Raw genomic sequence first — 19700 nt, forward strand, 5'->3', positions numbered from 1 at the left:
GCCAATAGGAGAGCAGCATGTCAAGATTCTTAACGATGATTGGAGGAAAAGTCTTCAACGTTCAATCAGGGAGGATGGAATGTTTGGAGTGTTTTGCTTGTGAATAGTTGCAGATTTTTTGGGGTTGTGTCCCGACATGAGGGATTAAAGGGCAATGGATTTGCAGACAGGATGGCTTAAAGATCACTAAATAGGAGTTTGGAAAAGGACAGGGTAAAACATTAATTATCGAAAAAAATTATAAGGAAAATATCGGAATTTAGGCTGAAAAAGTGGGATGGGGATAATAAGGGCAGTACATACTATAGTACAAAAGACAAAATATAGTGTTAGAGGAAGATGTAGAAGAAAGGAAGTAGTTCTATCTGGATTAATATTTGATCGCACTGGTTTAAAATAAATATGCAAATAAAAATGCACTGTGTCGAATCTAATGAACACAGTGTAAGTCTGACACAAAGGGTGACAGAGACCAACAACGAAACCAAGAAGACATTGACTTACAGGAGAAACATTTGTTTATTGTGTGTTAACCAAAGGAATCATAATGACAATACTGGTCTGTTTTTATTACTTTAATGTCAACAATATATCAGTACCATAACCTATCATCCTCTTCCATTGCTAGCCCAGGTCTCCACTAACTACGGATGTAGCCAAGTTTATAATTTTCTCCAGCTTGCAGAACAGCAGTTCATAGTCATTTAGATTAGTAACTGCAAGAGCGTTATCACCTTACGCTTAAACTGGTAAATTTCGGCACACCCTGCACACCCTTTACTGTGTTTAGTGTCTTGTTAACTCATTATTAAAGAACTATTTATAAATGACCTGCATCACAGCAACTTTATCTGTTCCTACACCCCTTTTCTTCCTCTCACTTAAACACATCAATGTTTCTTCAGCACTCAGTTTGAGTTTCTAACGCTGTTCAAGCCATGTAACATGTTGTCGATGGATGCGGCAATACAAACTGTGAATCTGTAGATCAGGCACCTGGATTCAATCAGCTTTCACTGTCAGAAATGTAAATTGAAGTGTTAAAAACAGGCAGGTGTGCCCAAAGACCTTTGGTCCGGTAGAATTTAGAAAGAAAAAACATCGGCTGATGAGAATACAGAATATTATACTTTCACACGTCAAAAAATATTAGACTAAGATTTTTGACAGGAAAAATACTGTTCTCAACATATTCAGCTTTCGCTTAAGCTCTCACCGCTGAATGCAACAAGTTAATGTTACTCTCATTAACTCGTTATGGGAAATGTGGGAAGTAAAGAAGTTGGTTCAGCAGACAACCAAAAACTCCTGGAATGCATTGCACTTAACAGACTGGACGATGACAATATGACCAGTCAGCAGTGGAAGTATTACTAGCTGAAGAGTTGTTCCCATGGACTGATTACAAAACACACTCCTTCTCAATCAAAAACATATTTCTTGCTTGGATTTTATATAATATTTAAGTCTCCTATTCCAGGGATGCTCCACTGATTTAGTATTGTACAGAAAACCTATGACGGATGCATTGAAAATGGTAAAAATTGATGCAGCAGAAGGTGAGAGGTTATATATTAATATCCACTCTCCAAACCCAAGCAGAGAAAAATGTTCAGGTGTCAATCAAGGGCTCCTGCAAATAAAATAATGCAATAACATTAGGATACGACAACATCTGCACAAAATATTCAAAATGATTAAAGTTATATGTTTCACGCATGCTACTGCAATGTTTCTAAAAAAGAAGTGAAATGTATATAAAACTGCTTCACATGTACAATCCTCCACAAATTTACCAGTCAGGCATAAAAAAACTAAATAGAGAGGTAATAGAAAAAATGGCTGTTACATTTTGTAGATCCAGTCCGTTCCAATGGTGGCGACGGGTGAGTGAATGTGTCAGACTAGCAGCCAAACACAGTATCAAACAAACTCCTAGCAGACACACACTGACTTCCAACAGATGTCTCACTGCCACAGTCTGCTCCTCCTAAAAGGGTAAAAGCAGAGTTATGTTGTTCATGTGCGACACACTGTACCTGCCTACTTTATAGTATACTTGTAGTTTTTGCACCAATGAGAGCAGCACTTTACTGTACAGCACTGCGATATCTACTGTATTTGACTTTCACTGATTATTCTACATTACATACATTACATTTTTGGTGTTTTATGTATGTGTGTTTTGTGTCAAGTTGCTGCTGTAACACTGCAATTTCCCTTTGAGGGTTAATAAAGAACTCTTTCTCTCCCTCCCTTCCTCCCTCCCTCCCACACTGCTTACCTGTGTTAACATGACTGTGAGTGTAGGGTCATTCTTGGAGTGTAGACTGTAGCAGGTCTGCGATTCTGTAGGCAGCTGTTTGTTTGCTTCCGCATGGATGGGTGAGATTTTATTCTCAGATGCAGGGCACTGAGGCGGAAGTCTGCATTAAAATATACACAACAGTGAGTTGACAGATATTGTTTTTATGTTCCTATGCAGTTGGTGTTAGAAACACACACTTTAGAGTGTGAATGGACTTACAGGCTCATTGGCAGGAGGTGTGTTGGGGCACTTATGGTGAGGCAGGTGTAGGTATCATTTCCAGACAAAACCTCCAGAGTGATATTAACAGTTTCATTGCCTGGGGAGTAAAACAGTTGTGGGAAAGAATTAATGGTTATGCACATTTATTTTATTTCATATCAAGAGCGGTCCACTGCTTTACCAACCTCCAAGATGTAGCTGACTGGCTCTCAGGACAGTGTGTACACTAAGGTCTTTCAGAGAGCCGCCGTCTGAGTTGGTAGTCACAGCTAGAGGTACCTTGAGACGCAAGTTTGTGACAGAAGGGGTCTTTGTAGAGTTAATGGAGGTGTCTCTGTCTATCAGAGGAGAGGGGAATGGCGAGACAAGCTCAGACGAACTTGCATTGGCCCCCACACACAGTTGCAGCTGCGATAAGGAGGAGAGGAAATGGTTCCAGTCCTAGAAGAAGAATAAAACACATGATTCAGTCATATGATCAGTATTGGTTTGGGACACACAGGAACACAAGCATACATGTTTTCTTTACACACCAGAATTCATCCTCTTAGGTGTGAAAGGATTGCAGGGTAGGACGTCTGCTCACCTGAGGCCCGAGCATAAGGGAGTCCTTACCTTTGCTGTGTCGGGGTTGGGCAGAGTGTGAGTGTAGCTGTAAGAGCTGAGGTAGATGAACGAGAGAGCCAGAGTCAACAGGCACAGGAAAAATGTCACCCCCGGAGGATTCTGGGATACATAATCTCTAACGTTGGACACTGGCTGCCAGAAACCCATCATCAGTCCAGCCAGCTGTAAACACAACCGAGTCACAGTTTTCACAGCTTTTCTCCCCCCACAGTATCATAGTAGTGTCAGTGGGACAGTTTCATTAATCCACAGATCATTTGTAATATGACTTAGACTCAACACAAAGACTTTCATAAGAGATTAAACAAACAGTTGAGTTTGGATTTAAGGTGGCATCTGTCTTTGTAGACATCCCTAAACAACAAGGCGCTGTAAGTAAACTGCTGAAATGATTGACAATCACGGATAAACGCCTTTCCACCGATGCCCTCATTCGTGAAAAGCACCAGTGTATACAGTATGATAAAAGTTAATTTAGTCCAGATTACAGAGCAACAGGAGACGTGTAACTTGTCCACCCTGTCAGCCAACCAGCTCCGTTAACACAGTAACGTCAGGCTTCCTGTCCATGTTTCTAACTAGTTAGCTGAAAGATAACTTCATACCTTTAATGTGAGCAGCCTCGTCTGATCACGTCGCCAGTTGTGGTAAAATGCAGTGAGACCTGGGTTTCCTGATGGAAAATAAACCCGAGTCCGACATTTAAGATGTTTAAAGTCCAGTTAGCTAAAGCAGGACAGTGATAACAACACGACAGCGCCGTCAGTTTACGACAGTGCGCTACTATGACGACGAGTGGGACGTGATCACGTGACCGGTAGTTACCATACCGCTGTACACACGATAGAGCACTGGTAGATCTATGTGGCAGACAGACACCTTTACTGTGTACTTAGTGGCTATGAATATGAATTTAAATAAATATGTATGATAATTACTGACTCATATTGCAGCTAAGAAGGTGGTATTAGCTTATTTAGCTAAAGGGCTACAAGATTTTCTGTTTGATTCTATCAGAGGGCCAAAATATGATTAATAATAAGACGTTCACTGTGGCTATCCGTGTTTGTATTATTAATTACACTTTATAGTAATTATATATATTCTTATACAGTACAATCAAAGACCATCTTGGTTAGGTATCTAATGAATAACTAAAACCCTCTAAATGCTCTTGGCCCACCCAAACAGGTGTTATATTAGTAAGTGCTGGATCGGCCCTTTGGGAGTGCACGGCCTGTACTTGTTAGAGTTGGACATCCATTATTCATCTTGGTTCATGGAGATTTGTGATTTCAGACTTCAGACAGAATTATTAAAAACACCTGCGCAGGTGATTTTTGTTATTCTATTGTATCACTTTAATGACGGATACTGACCAAACATGAAATCATGGTGGTAAAAGAAAACTCTATTTTAAAAAGTAAATGATCAAGGCACACTTTATTTAGAAAGCATTTTTTTTAAAAATCATTCAGTGCATCATTTCAAAATTACTCCAAAAAATATTTAACTCACATCAACACATTTGCATCTGTATCAGTAACTATACTTGGTGATTTCCCCAAAGAAAGGTGCAGTCCAGCGGAAACAGTCAATCAGAATGAAAACAGAAGGGATTCACATTTTCACAGAAGCAAGCACAAAGCTCATTTAACCATCTCTTCTTTAATTATGCAAATAATGCAGGATTGTTTAACTGGAGATATATTATTGCCACTCTCGTAAGGATCAATAACATGACTGTACTATTGTGCTCATAAAAGTCATGTTACAGTGAAAGTACAAAATCCCTTTGTCAAAACTTCCGGTAGCACAGCTGGCAGTATTTACAGTTATCATGCCACTTGTAAACACAGTATGATAACAATTAAGGAGTCCAGGTGACTTTTATAGGCTTGAATGTCCAAGTGTCTGGGTGGCCCATGTGCAGCAGGTCTTTGTATGGAGAAGTGCTCCATTGGAAGGGTGGCAACTGGTCCCATGTTGGCCCGCTCGCTGCCATCATACCATAGTCACGATACATCCCATAGGAGGTCATCTGCACAGGAGCGCACACAATGCATCAGATTTAGCAAACATCTCTTCCATTTGAGGCAAACACACAGAGAAGATTCAAGGAACATGATGGGTCGAGCAGCGAGTTGGGTGACGGCAAGAAACGAGATGAGAAAAATAAGTACCTTCATGTCTGTCCCTCCGTGTTGTCTCGGCCTTAAGGCGCCAAACGGATACGTCCCGTTAGCTGGGTTCAGGTCTGAACGGGCTGAGATAGCATTCTCTCCATTCTCAGGTGGATTACAGCCCTTACACTTCGACAATGGATCTTCCTTAAAGTTATTATACCTGAAGAGAGACATTGCACTTCGTAAATAAATTTACATTTCAGTTATCAGCCTATAAAAATATAACATCTAATGTTACATTTTGTTTGCTTAGTGTCGATTGTAATGACGATTTATCATTGATTTTGGACACATCTTCCTGCAGCACCAGCTGATCTGGGAACTCTGTCCTCTCAGCTGAGACTACTGTTATATTTTCCTATTGATTCTTTAATTAAATTCACAAAGGCAACTTCGTCGTTGAACCATCCTTATTTCACTCATCTCTCACCGCGGAGATTCAACTGTAGAATTTCACATGGCGGAAATGTCCACCTCCATCTTACCTCATGAGGCGGACCATCGAGTCCACATCCGTGACAGCTGTCTGGTTTCTCCTGAATATCTGAGCCCGAGGATTCTGGTCCAGAGAGAACCATGGGCCGTACTTCTCCACCAGCTCATTGCAGCCACTGGCATTGAATATGTCCACATAGTACCTACATGTCAGCACATAAGAACGAAAGAGAATTTTACATAAAACACAAATAAAACAGTAAATGCTAACATAAGACCTTCTGATTCCAAACTGGATACTTACGGTATGTTGTAACTCGCCCAATACCCTTTCTCAAGCAGTTCCTGGGTTTTATCAGTGGAAATAATTAGTCCCCTGTAGCATTAAAAGACAAGAATAGCTTTATTTTCAGAGACGGTTTCATAAGTCTTACATAGAAATACTAAATAATCTTGTGTTTTCATTGAAGATTTGGTGCAAAGACTTACGGAATCTGTTCCAGCACAACAAAGAGGTCTTCTTTAATGTCAGTCTTTCCTGGAGTGAAGTGCTTATAATCCACAATCATCCACTGGTTATTATATCTACAAAGCACACACACACACACACAGCCCAAACTGAGTATACCTTTACTTACTAGTGTTTACTTATTTATCTACTGTATGTTCATGCCATTGATGTTGCCTGATGATCCTGATAAAGTTGAATGACTCAACTGACCTATCAACGTGACTCCTGATTATAAACGGCCCTTTTCTGTGTCCTGTACTCCCGACAATCCACATAGCTGCCTAAGGTCACACGACATCTTTTCTAATCGTGCCATCAATGGGAATTTTGAACACAGGACAAAAGGCAGCTGCTCAGGAGACTAAATCCAGAAACGGTGATAGTGTTGCTAACTCCCTTTTAAACTACGTGCCTTCAAGAACACTGAGTCCATCCGCTGCTGGTTTATTGGAGGTTCCCAGCAACAGCAAAAAGAAAATCGGGGATGCAGAATTTGGCAACAACGCTCCCAAATTATGGAAAACACTACCTGCAGATACCAGAAGAGCCAGCTCACTAAATATTTTTGAAACGCACTTATTTTTTTCACCTCAGCTTATAACCAGCTCTGCCTCGTACAGGCCTGAAATTCCATTTTGTACTTTGCTTCGCACTATGTACTATTGCCCTTCTTTGAACGTTATACTTCATAAGATCAAATTTTACTTGATTTTATGCTGCTTCTATACTAGTTCTGTTTTTTTTTTTTTTTTTTTTTTAAATCATCATTATCATCAAAGAGTCACAGGAGCCAGTTTCTTTCTGGCGGGCAAAACTCACGTCCCACTGTTGTAGTTTCTGAATATCTTGGCCCACTCTTTGCCAGTAGAAGCCAGTCGATTAGCTACAATGTTCCTCAGCCACTCCATGACCGTCCCTACGGGCTGAACGAACTGCCAGAGCGCAGGGTTACTGTTGCCAATGGTTGTTTCCAAGGTAACCTACAGACAAAAGACATTACTGAATTTGTAACCAAAAGAAAAATAAGTTGAAATCCAGTTCAATCGTGCTAATGGAAAAGGGTTCTCACCAAGCCACTGCTTAGGATATAAAAGTCATCTCCAGAGAAGATCGATGCAGGATAAGATGAAAATGCCTGAGTTCTTCCAGGAAGAAGATCGTCATCTGATCGATCAATCAATTAAACACATCATAATCTGTATTCATGTCAAAGCCCGCAACAACACTGTCAGCCCATTACTGGAACGTCAAACTTGGAAACAAATAACAAATTTGGTTTTGGCAATGTGGTTTAAAGGAATAGGTTAACACTCTAAGCAATATGCTTATTCACTTTTTTGAAGTCTCTATGGTAAATATCAAGCTAGAGCCATTTAGCTTTGTGTAGCATAAGGACTGGAAACACACAGAAACAGCTAGTCCGGCTATTTCTTACAGTGACAACCATAATATATCAACAATAATATATCGCTTGTTTAATCATTATTAAAACAAAACAACAACAAGTTGTAGTTCTATGTGCCAAACTATTTCCTGGAATACTATTGTCACCTGGCATTTGCCAGACAACCAGCTGAGGCCCTTGGAAGATTTTGTTAGTTTTGCACTGAGCCAGGCTGGCAGTTCCTCTGTGATTCCAGCCTTTATGCTAAGCTACGTTTAGCTAGCTGGCTACAGTTTCATATTTACTGTACAGACACGGGAATGGTATTGATCTTCTTCTTCCCAATCGGTAGAGCTGTTCTTTTAATGTTAATGATGAACAGGAGCAAACTACCTGAAGGAGAAACTTTGAAGGCAAAGATGTACTTCTTCATGATGCGCAGCATGGACTGGTAGGTGTTCCAGGTGTCATGTGACACCAGCAGCTCCTTATTGTTTGGGAGCAGTTTAATGAGAGCAGAACAGGAGCCAGATCCAACAGGTCGAGTTAGGCTGGATTTGTTCAGAGCCAATTCCAAGTCCTCCAGATCCCCAGCCAATTGGAAAAGTCTGATTGGACGTGGTAGCAGTGGACAAACAAAGTTTATGAACTCAGGAACAGTGCGGAACAGTGCAGATTACTATGTAATGCAACTTACAGGAAGCCAAATGGGTTGAGGGAGAATGACCCTACTGGAAATGACAGCTCGTCATTGTAGCTGTCCTCCAGACCTTTCACCTGCAGCAGTGCCAGACGCATCTAACAAGCAGACAGAGATACAGAAACATTTCATTTTTGGCCTTTTTGCCATCTCCATTTCAATGCTAGGGATTTTATTCATCCCATAAATGCTCATTGAGTACCTGGTACCAGTAGGGTGAACTTGGCTGCTTCTCTATTTGCTCCTGAACCCACTGCATATTGGTTGAAATGAAATCCTTAAGGCGCTCGCAGTAACCAGAGTGAGTGGGGAAGGGCTCACAGTAACCCATTAGAGTGTTCATCCAGTGCTTATAGATGAGCTAAAAACACACACACACAATACAGATTAAATGAAATGTGAAGTAAGCGGAGGGAAGCAGCTTGGTAAGTCGAGCACAAACAGGTCTGCAGAATTAAACTGACCTGAGATGTGAGTGCAGCCTCCACCGCTCCGGCAGCATAAGCTTGGAAACTGTCATTGTACTGACTGCTGGTAGTGACCTCCAGGAAAGACCAGCTGAAAAAAGAGCACATGTGAAGATAGAGGAGACAATTTAATAAATGCTGTTTTTACATACTGTACTGTTTAAATTCCCTCAACTCAAGTTGAAAATCATTTAAAATCATTGTCAGCAAACCAGTGTTGCACATTGTGCTGCTTGTTTTTCTCACTTTCCTTGCATCTACATATATTTTTATTCGAGCAATTCTTACATTCATTGGAGTTTATTACTTTTCTTCATGAAATCCACTGTACGCTTATGGCTATATCTGTTTTTTTTTTGTTTTTTTTTAGCAGAAGTGAAAAGAGGCAGAGTAGAGGTTAAGAGGTGAATGACCAACAGACAGGAAATTAATCAGTTCTTTCACAATCATCCCAGTTTAAATGAGCAAATAGTTCCTTCTGTCGACTGGCTAGTTTAGCTGACAGCGCAACAAAAGGTTTTAATTAGTTTGACCTTATAGCAAAACTACCAGCCAAAGTCTCTATTCAGTTCAATGAGGTAAAGCTAAGACCTGAGGTTAACTCACCCTGATGTTTTAATGTCATCAGTGAAGTTCGCCCAAGCCACGAAATCTTCTCGATATCCCTCAACAACAGACAGCTGCCCGTTTTGTTTGTCAACGACAGCCGAGCGCAGGTCAGCTCCAACAGCCGCAAAAGCAAAACACAAACACGAGAAAACTGCTAAAACTCTTCCAGCCATAGTAGAACTTCCAGCAGCAGACGCGTTGTTTGACCAGGACGCCATGTTGACAAGAGCAAATCACGTGATCGCGTGGGTGAGAAGTCACCTGACAGGGGCGGCGCTTTCAAAATAAAAGGACAAATCCGCTTGCTGCGTTTTTCAGTCGCTCCTTCCAGTGTTTCAGCCACTTACACAGACACATATGAGACATGAAACGTATGGCTTTTAAAGCATGAAATACAATTTTATATTAAAAAAATGGACATAAGACATTATCTTTCTTAAAAGCAACATCCTATACAAAACATGTAATGTCAGAAACCCAGAGATTTCCAGTTCCACAAAATTCCAACCAGCTGATAAATCGATTATACTTTGCTTTACAATCCACTCAGGTCCATATTTTGTTCACAGTCCTGCTTATACAGAAAAACACCAGAGCACTGGTCAGAGTTGTGTCGCAGACACAGCTCAGTCTTCTTCGACTCCTCCAGTCTCCATCTTCTCCAGAATTCCCTCCATAACCTCTGCTTTTCGCTTCTTTTTGGTAGCCACTAAAAAAAAAGGAGAATGAATAACATGGATTAAAGAAATCACTAAACAGCACAGTTGTTTTCATTTCTGTGTGGTTAAAAAACCTTGTGGATTTACCATGAAAATGTTCGGCTGTTTTCCGTCTCAGCGTCTCTACTGTTTCCTCAGCATCAGCCCACTCCAGCACGAGGCGTCTCCCGTACAGATGGGTGCTGTGGCACAGTGCAGCAAACGCTTTCTAAAGGGCATAAGATTTATGATCACGATATAGCACACTGTAATATAGCACTAGAGGACAGTACATTTCCTACACACATGGCTGAGAACTTGCACAAACCTTTGCATCCTGTTTGGTGAGGAAGTCAATAAAGCCAAAGCCTCTATGATTTCCTGAACCAGCTGCTTTCTTTGGAAGGCGGGCTGTCTTCAGCTCTCCAAATGTACTGAAAGGACAGATGGAAGAAATCATAGGATTATTAAATTATCTCCAGATTTTCTCCACAGGTAGTGTAAATGACAAAAAGTTGTGTGTATATGACGGCTACCAGAAGAGTTCCCGAATTTCCCTGACAGTGGCTTGGAAGGGGATGTTGCGCACAAGGATCTTGGATCCGGTCTGTTTCTTCGCAGCTTGCTTCTTCTTGTGTGACACCTCAGTAGTCCTGTACACAGAGGAAAAGGACTGAATAAGCAGTGACAACAGAAGCAAAGCTAAATTCTGCACAACAAACCCTTCACCATCTCAACATTTTGAAACAATCAAAAACCTCTCCTAAACTCCCCAAAACCTACATGTCATACCTCGTGGCTCTCTCAGAAATCTTCAGCTCTAACTGGTGATCATCGACAGTACAGTGCTGGTGGAGGGATGAGACAAAGGACACACATTAGCCGAGACCCAGACGGTAGAGAGAGGCTCAATACAGCAGTTTTGACAAGGAAACGGGGGTTTGGTACCTGTAGCTGCCTCAGAGCTTTCTGCGCTGCCTCTGCTGTCTGATACTGGACAAAACCGTAGCCCATGGACAACAACTTGCCTGGAGATCAAACAAACATTGTAAGGTGGTTGTTAACTCTGGTAAATATTCGATTTGTCCGCCAAAGTATACACTGCAGTGTAACATTTACACATGAGGGAGATTCTGTCTTATTTGTATTTTTTTTCCTAATGCCAGACGAGGCTGATGCGGCCTCTGTCTGCAAGCTCTGTTTTAGAAAAACAGAACAGCCTTTGACATCTTTGTGTTACCAGGAGCTGGTGTTAGACAGAGAGAAAAAAAAAAAAAGGCAAACAGCGAGGTGGATTCAGGAGGTTTTCAGTGGGCGGGGACAGTCAATCTGCTGACTGACTGGAGGAAGTCACATGATCAGCAGATCCCCTTATGACATCATAAAGGGAGCCAAATCTAAATAGCACGTTTTAACACACATTTACTGAAAGATGTAGCAGGAGGAAAATCAAGAGGATGGTCTTTTCTCATAGTTTGGCAGTCCGTCAGCGGACACATAACTCACAAATGTTGAGAAGAAATTAAAAAAGTGCATTTTGCATAAAATGGGACCTTTAATGTTTAGTACCTGTTTTATCTTTCTTCTTGGAAATGGAGCAGGACATGACCTTGCCACATTTGGAGAATGTCTGCAACAAATAAACAACAACAATAAACAAATTAATATAAAACATCATGCTACGATTGAACACTGATTCAGTATTAGAAAACGTAACTGAGGACTGTATTTATGAGTTGACATACCTCCTGTAGTTTCTCCTCTGTTGTGCTGAAATTAAGATTCTTAATGAAAAGTGTGGAACCGGGAGCAGATTCCTCCTCCTCTTCCTCCTCCTCCTCCTCTTCCGCTTCTTCCTTTCTTCCCTCTTTCACTGCCTCCTCTTTTTCTAAATCTTGGTTAGACAGATTATTCAAATTATCCCCTTCATGTCTAAAAAAAACAATTAACTTGAACAAGGTTATCATGGTTATGAGTTAGTGGGATTTTACCTGGTTCTGGTTTAGCAGCCACAAACACCCCAACAGGTGCCCACTCCAAATACAGCGGGACGTGATGAAACTAGAGCATTAAGAGATAAGTGGCAGACTTTAAAGTGCTTCTCAAACATATGCTGCGAGCACAGGTTTTGCAGCTAAAAAGCTATCCGCACCTTGCTGTAGGCCAGCCGAGTGAAGGCTCGTTTTGCCTCAGTTGGCTCGAGGAACTCAATGATGGCGGTTAGTCCTGAGGGCGGCAGGAGTACTCGGCCCAAAGAGCCATGAGGCGAGAAGAGCTCCTCCAGCTCTGACGCCGTCACTCCAGCTGGAAGGTTTTTTACCAGGATCACAGTTGTACTCCTCGGTGCTGCAGCCTGTACGCCACAAGGAAACAACCTTAGCCAGGGTAACTGGATTATAGACAGAGTAAACTGCTGATAGACTACTTGGCAATAAATAAGTAGGAGTTCATATTAAGCATACCTGACTAAAGGAATCCAGACTGACAGCGTTGTCTAGTAGAAACTGTCGAGTCTCCTGAACAATCTGCGTCTCTCCCAGAGCCATCCTCACTGCAACGCTTCCCTTTGACTCCTGCAGAGGAGGGCAAAGACGGCATGCGAATAAAGAAGCTTAAAAAAAAAAAAAACTACAAAGAAACATGTCCAGACCAGGAAAAACCATCTCATAATTTCATAAATCACTATGCAACGTTTTTGTGTCTCGTAAGCCTTTAAACTCACTGACGTGCTACTCAGACTGGACTTGGATCTTATTTGCGTGTCCCTTGCATTGTTTTACCGCAGGGCTGTGTTTTGTTCTGAACATCTACTGATGCCGGAGATGAGAAGCTTGTTATGATGCACATTAATGTAGAAGACTCACATGGTCCAAGACTTGGCTTTTTGTGGTGTTGTATTTTTCAGCAATGGCATCTGCCACTGCACTTGTGCCCAGAAACAGGGTGTTCCAGTTGTGGGAGCTAGAGGGAAACACACAATCATTGAGAGGGATGAAGGACTGTTTATGTGAGTCACAAAACCATAAAATGATTCATAAAAAAAATTCAAGCAAATGAGTAAATTCGAAGGAACAACAAACATAGAGGCGAAGGTTTAATGTGATTATATACAATATACCTGGAACTTGAAGCTTTGTTTTTAGCATCCTTTTGCCGTTTGTAGGATGAAGATCCAGGACCGCCGGCATCTGAGTCTATCTTTTCCTTCTTCACTGTGGAGGGGAGCAGGTGAAGCATCCTGCCCTAAAAGCCCAAGAGAATGAATGATTTTAATCAGCCACAACTTCATTTGAAAATCAAGTTGTACCATTAAAGCCAGAAGCCACCACAGGTTCTGTTCCTGTGGTGTAGAGAGACGTGTCAAACATCAGTTGGAGATCAAATACCTGAAATATATGTCCGTCCAGCTGAGCCAGAGCTGTCACAGCATTCTCGGGTATCATGTATGTAATGAAGGCGAATCCTTTGGGTTTCTTGGTCAAACTATCAATAGGGAACAGCACCTCAGATAAAGGACCTGTAAAGATTGTAAAATTAATATAAACCCTGGAAAACATGAAGTTATTTCTCCTGTGTGAGCCTGTATGTGTTTTTTTTTTTAATTTACCATGTTTAGCAAACAGCTCTTTGATGTCTTCCTCTGTGCAGGTGTAAGGAAGGTTTCTGATGAAGAGTCGGCCTGACTCTGCAACATCTTCCTCTTCCTCGTCCTCCTTGAGCTTCCTGGTGAAGTTTCTGTCAATTTCTTTTTCCTTTCTGTCTCTCTTGCCCTTACCCCCAGAGGCATCCACACGGAAGACCTCGATGTAGCGTCCACCTGAGGACACAGGCAGGAAGTGTGTCAGAGTTATTCAGGATCAGCCACCATCTCCTTCTTAACGCACGCAAGATTAAGGCTGCATCTAACAGTTGTTTTTGTTTCCAATTGCAGATTATTTAGACTGATTAATCATTTAGTCTATAAAACATTAGAAAACAGTAAAAACTGTCAATCAAAATATTCTAGAGCCCAAAGTGACTTCATTAAATGTCTTCTTTTGTCTGACCAATAGCCCAAAACACAAAAATATTCAATTCCAAGATATTTATTCAACTTTTCAAGACCAAGAAAAAGCAGCAAATTTTCCCTTAAGAGAACTTTTGTGGAACTGAAACATGACTTAGTATTATACTAAGTATAAAACTTACTTTTGTGTCAATCGGAAAATCAACTAATGGCTGCAGCTCTATAAGAGGTTGCAATGCAATATATTTTTACCATCCTGCCATAACCCAAACATAACACTCAAAAATGATGATGCAAATAAGAATACGGTGCGATATGCTCACCTATGTAGTCTTTATTCTTCTTCAGGGCCTTTTCCACTTGTTCCTCAGAGTGCAAGTCCACATATACATAACCTGAGAGACACACACATAAGTCATGTGCCTGTGGACAGTCAGCACTGACGTATACAGTACAGGATAATATGCTGAGAGTTTACATTATGCTGATAACACACACAGAATGCTTTCAGTAACACACCTGTTCTGTTTCCGCTTTCGTTCTTCCCGATCCTGATTGCTGCAGGCTTCAGCGGGGTCATGAACTCCCTGATTTGTTGCTATTGTTGGTGTCACAGATGAAATATGTGAAATATACAGAATGTTTTTAAGGTGGCATATCTTCTCTGCAACTCTGAAACCAGGAGGCTCTTGTTCACTCACCTCTTTCACATTGAAAGGAGCTCCTCTCAGCTTCACAGTAAACTCTGTCACCGGCTCCATCTACAACAGACACGTGCGGCTGTAAACCAGTGCAAACTGAAAGCACGAACTGTTTAACAAGTAGATTTTTTTTTGATCGGCCACCTCTTGCTTGGCAGTTTTCTTCGCTTTGCTCTGCTTCTTATCCTCAGAGGTGGTTCTGGTCTTTGAGGCGTGTTCTCTGTCACCACTCTCATAGGCGCTGTCTGCGTGCGGTACACGACCACGATCTTCATCTTCATCATCATCCCCCTCTTCACCCTCTTCCATGGTGTCATCTGTCTGTGCCACCTTTGAGCGCAGGTACTCCATATCTGATAAGCCAGACTTCAGTGCTTCTTTAGTGGCACCTGAAAGCCACAACATGCCACCGATTCTTAAACCAATCAATCACGTCCCTTTTTTATTATTTAATAATAATAATAATATTATAATTATTCTTTTCAAATTTTTTTTCTTCTATTTTTATGAATGTTTTATTAAGAAGATATTCCCTTATTAGTCCCACAAATTCACATTTATATGTACACTAATTCTTTAATACGTATATATTAGCATACACACTGTGTATACATCTATTTGCCCATGTATGTATTGAGGATCTTTGTCACAAACATTTACTGAATAAAGTTAGTATGTTATGTTATATGGATCAACTGTGTCCCATTTCGGGGACCGCACGCTGCCCACAGCAGACCCTTAAAAAGACCAATGGCCAGATGTATAAACAATGAACACCCACAAATATCACGCATTCGCCTTTTCCCACATACGAACTGATATTTATCAAAGAAGAATGTGTGTGAATGTGTTGGAACCTGTGCTCCTCACAGAGATAGCTGCTGGTGCATTGATGCCGTGGGCATGAAATATAAAGGTGAGACCAGTGGCCTTGGAATAGAACATTTTGTTTGCTTAGGTTGTTTGCCAATTTCAAAGATGGAGTTATTATTTTGTAGTCCACAGCCATTATCTCCCTGTTAACGATCATTCATTCGTTTTACCCTGAATTCTGAAGCACTTTGTCAGGTGTGTTTCAACATGAGCGCTATGAATTAATCACTGATCACAGAAGCAGGCAAATGTGCAGCTTTATAACACTGATAAAAAAGAATTTGCATAATTCTGTCTTTATGCGTACACACAGTTCAAGTTGTGAATATACACAGAGTTTTATGCATATGGAGACTATAACATCAAATATGCCCAATTATAGTTATTGAAAGTTGACCAAAGATTAAGAACTGAAAAACTGTAATTACTTGCAGTGCACATGATGGATAACTGACTTTTTTCTGTAACTCAGTGTAAATCCACACACGACGCTCCGGCCCTTACAGGGCACAGTTTTCATCTACCTACACTAAGAATGGACCGCCATTACCTACCTTCACCTTCATCTTCATCATCATCTTCTTCCCTCTCCTCCTCCTCATCTCCATCCTCTGACTGGTCTGAATCGAAGTTGAGGTAATCATCATCTGAAGCAAGCTTCTTCTTGCCCTGAGTCTTTGTCCGACTCTCAGCCGGATCACTTTTTTGCTGCACGGTGTCATTCGCCCAGGTTGGTGCTTGGCTCCGATTCTGATGTACTGACAGAAACTCCTTGAAGCCCTCGTCCTCCTCCAGCTGAAGCACACAACAAGTGGATGCACATTTAAAACAATAATATAAGTGATAACGTCTGCCATAGAACATTTAATAATAGTAAATTGTCAAATACCATGGGCTGACATTTATTAGGCTGTGGATGGCTGATACAGTGTATTCACTGATAAACTTTGGAGTAGGAAAAGATTAACGCTCTTATCCTCAAACATATTATCACAAGTATATCAATGCAGACACAAAATTGAATAAAATAACCTGATAAATGTGTGACATGAAAATGATGTACACTCCACACATGATTTAGAGCTGGGTGTCATTTAATCTCTTTGCTGTTGTTGCCGTTATTGTTGTTGTTACAAGTGTCTGTTTCTGATGCCTTACTTAGTGAAATATGAAATACACGTTTTTACATTTACATTGACAACATGTTATTTTTTTTATCCCTGGTTTCATAGCTGCTGACTGACACATTTACTCACATTTCCAAGTGCGCTCTTGGTTTCCTTTTTCTGTTTCTTTTTCTGAGGACAGACACAAAATAGACATATAAAGTATTTTCTAAGAAGTGACAGAATGTCTTCGCTTAGATAAATGAATATACTGCGACTATCCAGATAGTAACATTAGAAAGATTAAGTGCTGCGATTAATTTCTCAGAATGACTTCATATTTAGGATAAAGTTGGACATTGAAGATCAGGGTGTGAGGCTTAGCTGTTGTTTCTCTCAGGAGATAACGCCCAGACTGTAACCCCTTGTTGCCTGTTGTCGCCAGTTCGCCTCAAACCTCTTGCGGTCTTGATGCAGCTGAGGTGGCCTCTGTATTCCACTAATGCCGGTTGATGCATATTCTATGCATACATTATATATACATAGATGCATGGATACATAAATAAATATATATATATTCTATGCCTATGTACAGATATTTTTATTATACTATTATTATATTGTACTATTCTATGCTATGCTATATTCAAATTAACAATCTCCACTTAATTTAGCATCTGCTTGAATGCAAAAACACAAATCATTTATTTTTCTATATAATTATAAATAAATTCAGGCAGTAAGGGGTTAAAGCAGTTTCCCTTGTGCTGTGTTTGCAGGTACCTTTTTGCTGTCAGTGTCAGCTGGAGTGGAGGGTTTGTCCGAGCCGGAGCTCTGGGTGTGTTTGCTCCAGGCTTTTGCTTTAGTGGGATCTCCAAAGGCCTTACACATCTCCACCTAGGGGGGGGGGGGGGGGGGGGGGGGGGGGAAAGAAATCAAAACGATGGGCTGACACGTGAAAAAAAAACCAAGATTGTGAACGACACGCGTGTTCAGCCATGACTTACCGACACTCTGGATGTGTCCACGAAGCTCTTGTTGAAATGTTTTAGGGCTCTGTTTGCATCTTCCTCGGATTTAAAACCCACAAAACCGAACTTGCGGAACTTGCCGTCCTTGGTGAACTTCAGAGAGCAGTCTGTCACGGTGCCAAAGGCTGCAAACATGGACCCGAACCTCTCCTCCTTCATCTACACACAACATTTTCACACATTTAGCAGGACTGAAACAAAACGCTGCCGTTAGTGTCCGCTGGCACCCGGGGAGGGTACTTACCCCATTAGGGAGGTTTTTAACGATGAGTCTCGACATAGTTACAGCAGCTGTGAATCCACAGATACAGCTAAACTTGGTTTTTAAATATATGTCAACAAACAAGCGTGGACTCTCCTCTAAGTCGCCATTTTGACTGGGAGGAGCTATTTTCTTCTTCTTCTGTTTCTTCGTCTTCTTCGTGTTCTTCTGTTTCTTTCCGGTAGAGAGTGCACTGCTGCCCCCCACTGGTGTAGTCATGTCATGTCATTTCTTCTTCTTCTTCTTCTAATATGATGCATTGATATTGATTAAACTACCCAACAATATATAAAACAGTTAAACCAGCACAAAGTAAAAACAATCAAAAGAAAAAAATAGTAAAAACAATTCAGTAATAAAACATATTGTCCAACATTTGATTCTATAAGTACATTTTGCTAATGATACTGAAGTACTTTTGATTAGGTGATCTTTTTTTTCTATTTGCGATGGAATAATTTCATGTTGCACTATTGCTTATTCTTTCTTAAGTAAAGGATCAAAATATTGTCCCAAGAAGAGAAAGGACTTGATGCATGTGGACAGTGTTAGAGCACGAGTGCACTGTAGCCAGGAAAACTATTATCAAGCTGTCAGGAGAAGTTCGCCATGTGAACTTGAAGACAACAGGATAAACAGCACATGCACAAAGCACCAGTGGCGGACTCAGGCTGTCTTAGGCTCAGGGGCAAAAAAAAGAAATATAACAGGCACCAGCTTCACGCAGTGGGCAACCAGTCAAAGTCATGATGCATTTATGATGAAACTGTTTCACACACTTTCTAGCATGTTGGACGGCCCTTTGGCACGTTTTCTTGCACACTGTGCCACCACAGAGGACACTGAATAATCTTTATCCATAATAGGAACATCACAGAGGGCATTTTTGCCTTTGATCGTCTCAGTTAATTTCGCTCCTCACAGAGCATTAATTCCCTAAAAATAAGGACATTCTTCTTACTGACAAAGGAAGGAATTTCAGCAAAAGAAAGAAATCTTTTCTGATCCTTCTTTCCTTATGGCTGCTGCTTAATTCTGAAGTTAAGCCTATTATGTGAGTTGGGAATTTGAGCCCACATACTCAAGACCTGTACACAGCAGGATCTGGCCCTTACTGTTGGCTTGCTTGTATGTCTGAGGACATTTTAAGGCAATTTCATGGTCACGCAAACAGACATTTGATTTTGTCCTTGTTTTGGAGCAAGCAACAACAGCCTATTTTTATGCTGTTGTGGTAAAATTATTATGTATTTATACAGAAATACTTACTGTTTTTATATTTACTTTTTTGGCTGTTTGGGTAACATTTTGGTTAAGTACGAGCTCTTCTAATACTCTTTCTCTTACTGATACTCTTAAGACATCCATGGCAATGCACTTTTTGTTCTCCAAAACTGAAACATCAGGCAGCCAAAGAGGTGTAAGAAGTTCACTCTGAGGATGTTCACACTGGTTAGGAAACACTTTTCATAAACTGATCTTTATTGGAAAAAAGCACCCTTCAAAAAAGTTATATAAACCAACATTTTACACACTAAAATATTAATTTCCATTCAGTTCATGTCTGTGGATTA

General features: G+C 40.8%; 3 protein-coding genes across 4 annotated transcripts; all 3 read right to left on the bottom strand.

Annotated features, from left to right (window-relative positions):
- Positions 1-495: 495 nt before the first annotated feature.
- On the bottom strand, positions 496-3873 carry LOC139204125 (transmembrane protein 248). The gene is made up of 7 exons (XM_070834092.1): positions 3763-3873; positions 3146-3319; positions 2716-2971; positions 2528-2627; positions 2285-2426; positions 1850-1990; positions 496-1633 (listed from the first exon to the last, which is right to left on the bottom strand). Exons 2-7 carry the CDS (start codon positions 3305-3307, stop codon positions 1613-1615), a joined length of 822 nt encoding a protein of 273 aa, XP_070690193.1. The 5' UTR covers positions 3308-3319; positions 3763-3873; the 3' UTR covers positions 496-1612.
- Positions 3874-4581: 708 nt separating this feature from the next.
- plbd2 (phospholipase B domain containing 2) lies at positions 4582-9709 on the bottom strand. Its single transcript, XM_070833093.1, has 12 exons — positions 9447-9709; positions 8838-8931; positions 8576-8734; positions 8371-8471; positions 8067-8281; positions 7359-7453; positions 7109-7269; positions 6268-6363; positions 6083-6154; positions 5829-5981; positions 5341-5503; positions 4582-5198 (listed from the first exon to the last, which is right to left on the bottom strand). The coding sequence occupies exons 1-12, from the start codon at positions 9665-9667 to the stop codon at positions 5028-5030; spliced, it is 1701 nt and encodes a 566-aa protein (XP_070689194.1). The 5' UTR covers positions 9668-9709; the 3' UTR covers positions 4582-5027.
- Positions 9710-9823: 114 nt separating this feature from the next.
- On the bottom strand, positions 9824-18147 carry rbm19 (RNA binding motif protein 19). Of its 2 annotated transcripts, none has more exons than XM_070834242.1 (24): positions 18109-18147; positions 17841-18023; positions 17617-17730; positions 16984-17025; positions 16282-16522; positions 14999-15243; positions 14855-14914; positions 14673-14751; positions 14477-14548; positions 13755-13964; positions 13534-13664; positions 13266-13390; positions 13012-13108; positions 12610-12720; positions 12300-12500; positions 12139-12208; positions 11893-12035; positions 11717-11777; positions 11096-11175; positions 10940-10995; positions 10684-10800; positions 10476-10581; positions 10256-10376; positions 9824-10158 (listed from the first exon to the last, which is right to left on the bottom strand). In XM_070834242.1, exons 1-24 carry the CDS (start codon positions 18142-18144, stop codon positions 10076-10078), a joined length of 2784 nt encoding a protein of 927 aa, XP_070690343.1. In that variant the 5' UTR covers positions 18145-18147; the 3' UTR covers positions 9824-10075. The 2 variants fall into 2 exon arrangements, with proteins under 2 accessions (XP_070690343.1, XP_070690341.1); XM_070834240.1 differs by having other exon boundaries at positions 11893-12041.
- Positions 18148-19700: the final 1553 nt, after the last annotated feature.

Source organism: Pempheris klunzingeri, chromosome 7 (assembly GCF_042242105.1).
Source record: "Pempheris klunzingeri isolate RE-2024b chromosome 7, fPemKlu1.hap1, whole genome shotgun sequence".
Classification (NCBI taxonomy): domain Eukaryota; kingdom Metazoa; phylum Chordata; class Actinopteri; order Acropomatiformes; family Pempheridae; genus Pempheris; species Pempheris klunzingeri.

What these genes read in the sequence shown, in the direction of transcription:
- plbd2 (XM_070833093.1), bottom strand. Translation starts at nt 9,667, where the DNA reads ATGGCGTCCTGGTCAAACAACGCGTCTGCTGCTGGAAGTTCTACTATG. An exon ending in GATGACATTAAAACATCAGG is followed by an intron (nt 8,932 to 9,446) that starts GTGAGTTAACCT and finishes CTCTTTTTTCAG; the next exon opens with CTGGTCTTTCCTGGAGGTCA. An exon ending in TCGATGGTCCGCCTCATGAG is followed by an intron (nt 5,504 to 5,828) that starts GTAAGATGGAGG and finishes GTCTCTCTTCAG; the next exon opens with GTATAATAACTTTAAGGAAG.
- rbm19 (XM_070834240.1), bottom strand. Translation starts at nt 18,144, where the DNA reads ATGTCGAGACTCATCGTTAAAAACCTCCCTAATGGG. An exon ending in CTGACACTGACAGCAAAAAG is followed by an intron (nt 17,026 to 17,616) that starts GTACCTGCAAAC and finishes GTCTGTCCTCAG; the next exon opens with AAAAAGAAACAGAAAAAGGA. An exon ending in CTCCTTTCAATGTGAAAGAG is followed by an intron (nt 14,752 to 14,854) that starts GTGAGTGAACAA and finishes CACCAACAATAG; the next exon opens with CAACAAATCAGGGAGTTCAT.
- LOC139204125 (XM_070834092.1), bottom strand. Translation starts at nt 3,307, where the DNA reads ATGATGGGTTTCTGGCAGCCAGTGTCCAACGTTAGAGATTATGTATCC. An exon ending in CCAACCCCGACACAGCAAAG is followed by an intron (nt 2,972 to 3,145) that starts GTAAGGACTCCC and finishes TTCTTCTTCTAG; the next exon opens with GACTGGAACCATTTCCTCTC. An exon ending in TCACAGTCATGTTAACACAG is followed by an intron (nt 1,991 to 2,284) that starts GTAAGCAGTGTG and finishes TTACCCTTTTAG; the next exon opens with GAGGAGCAGACTGTGGCAGT.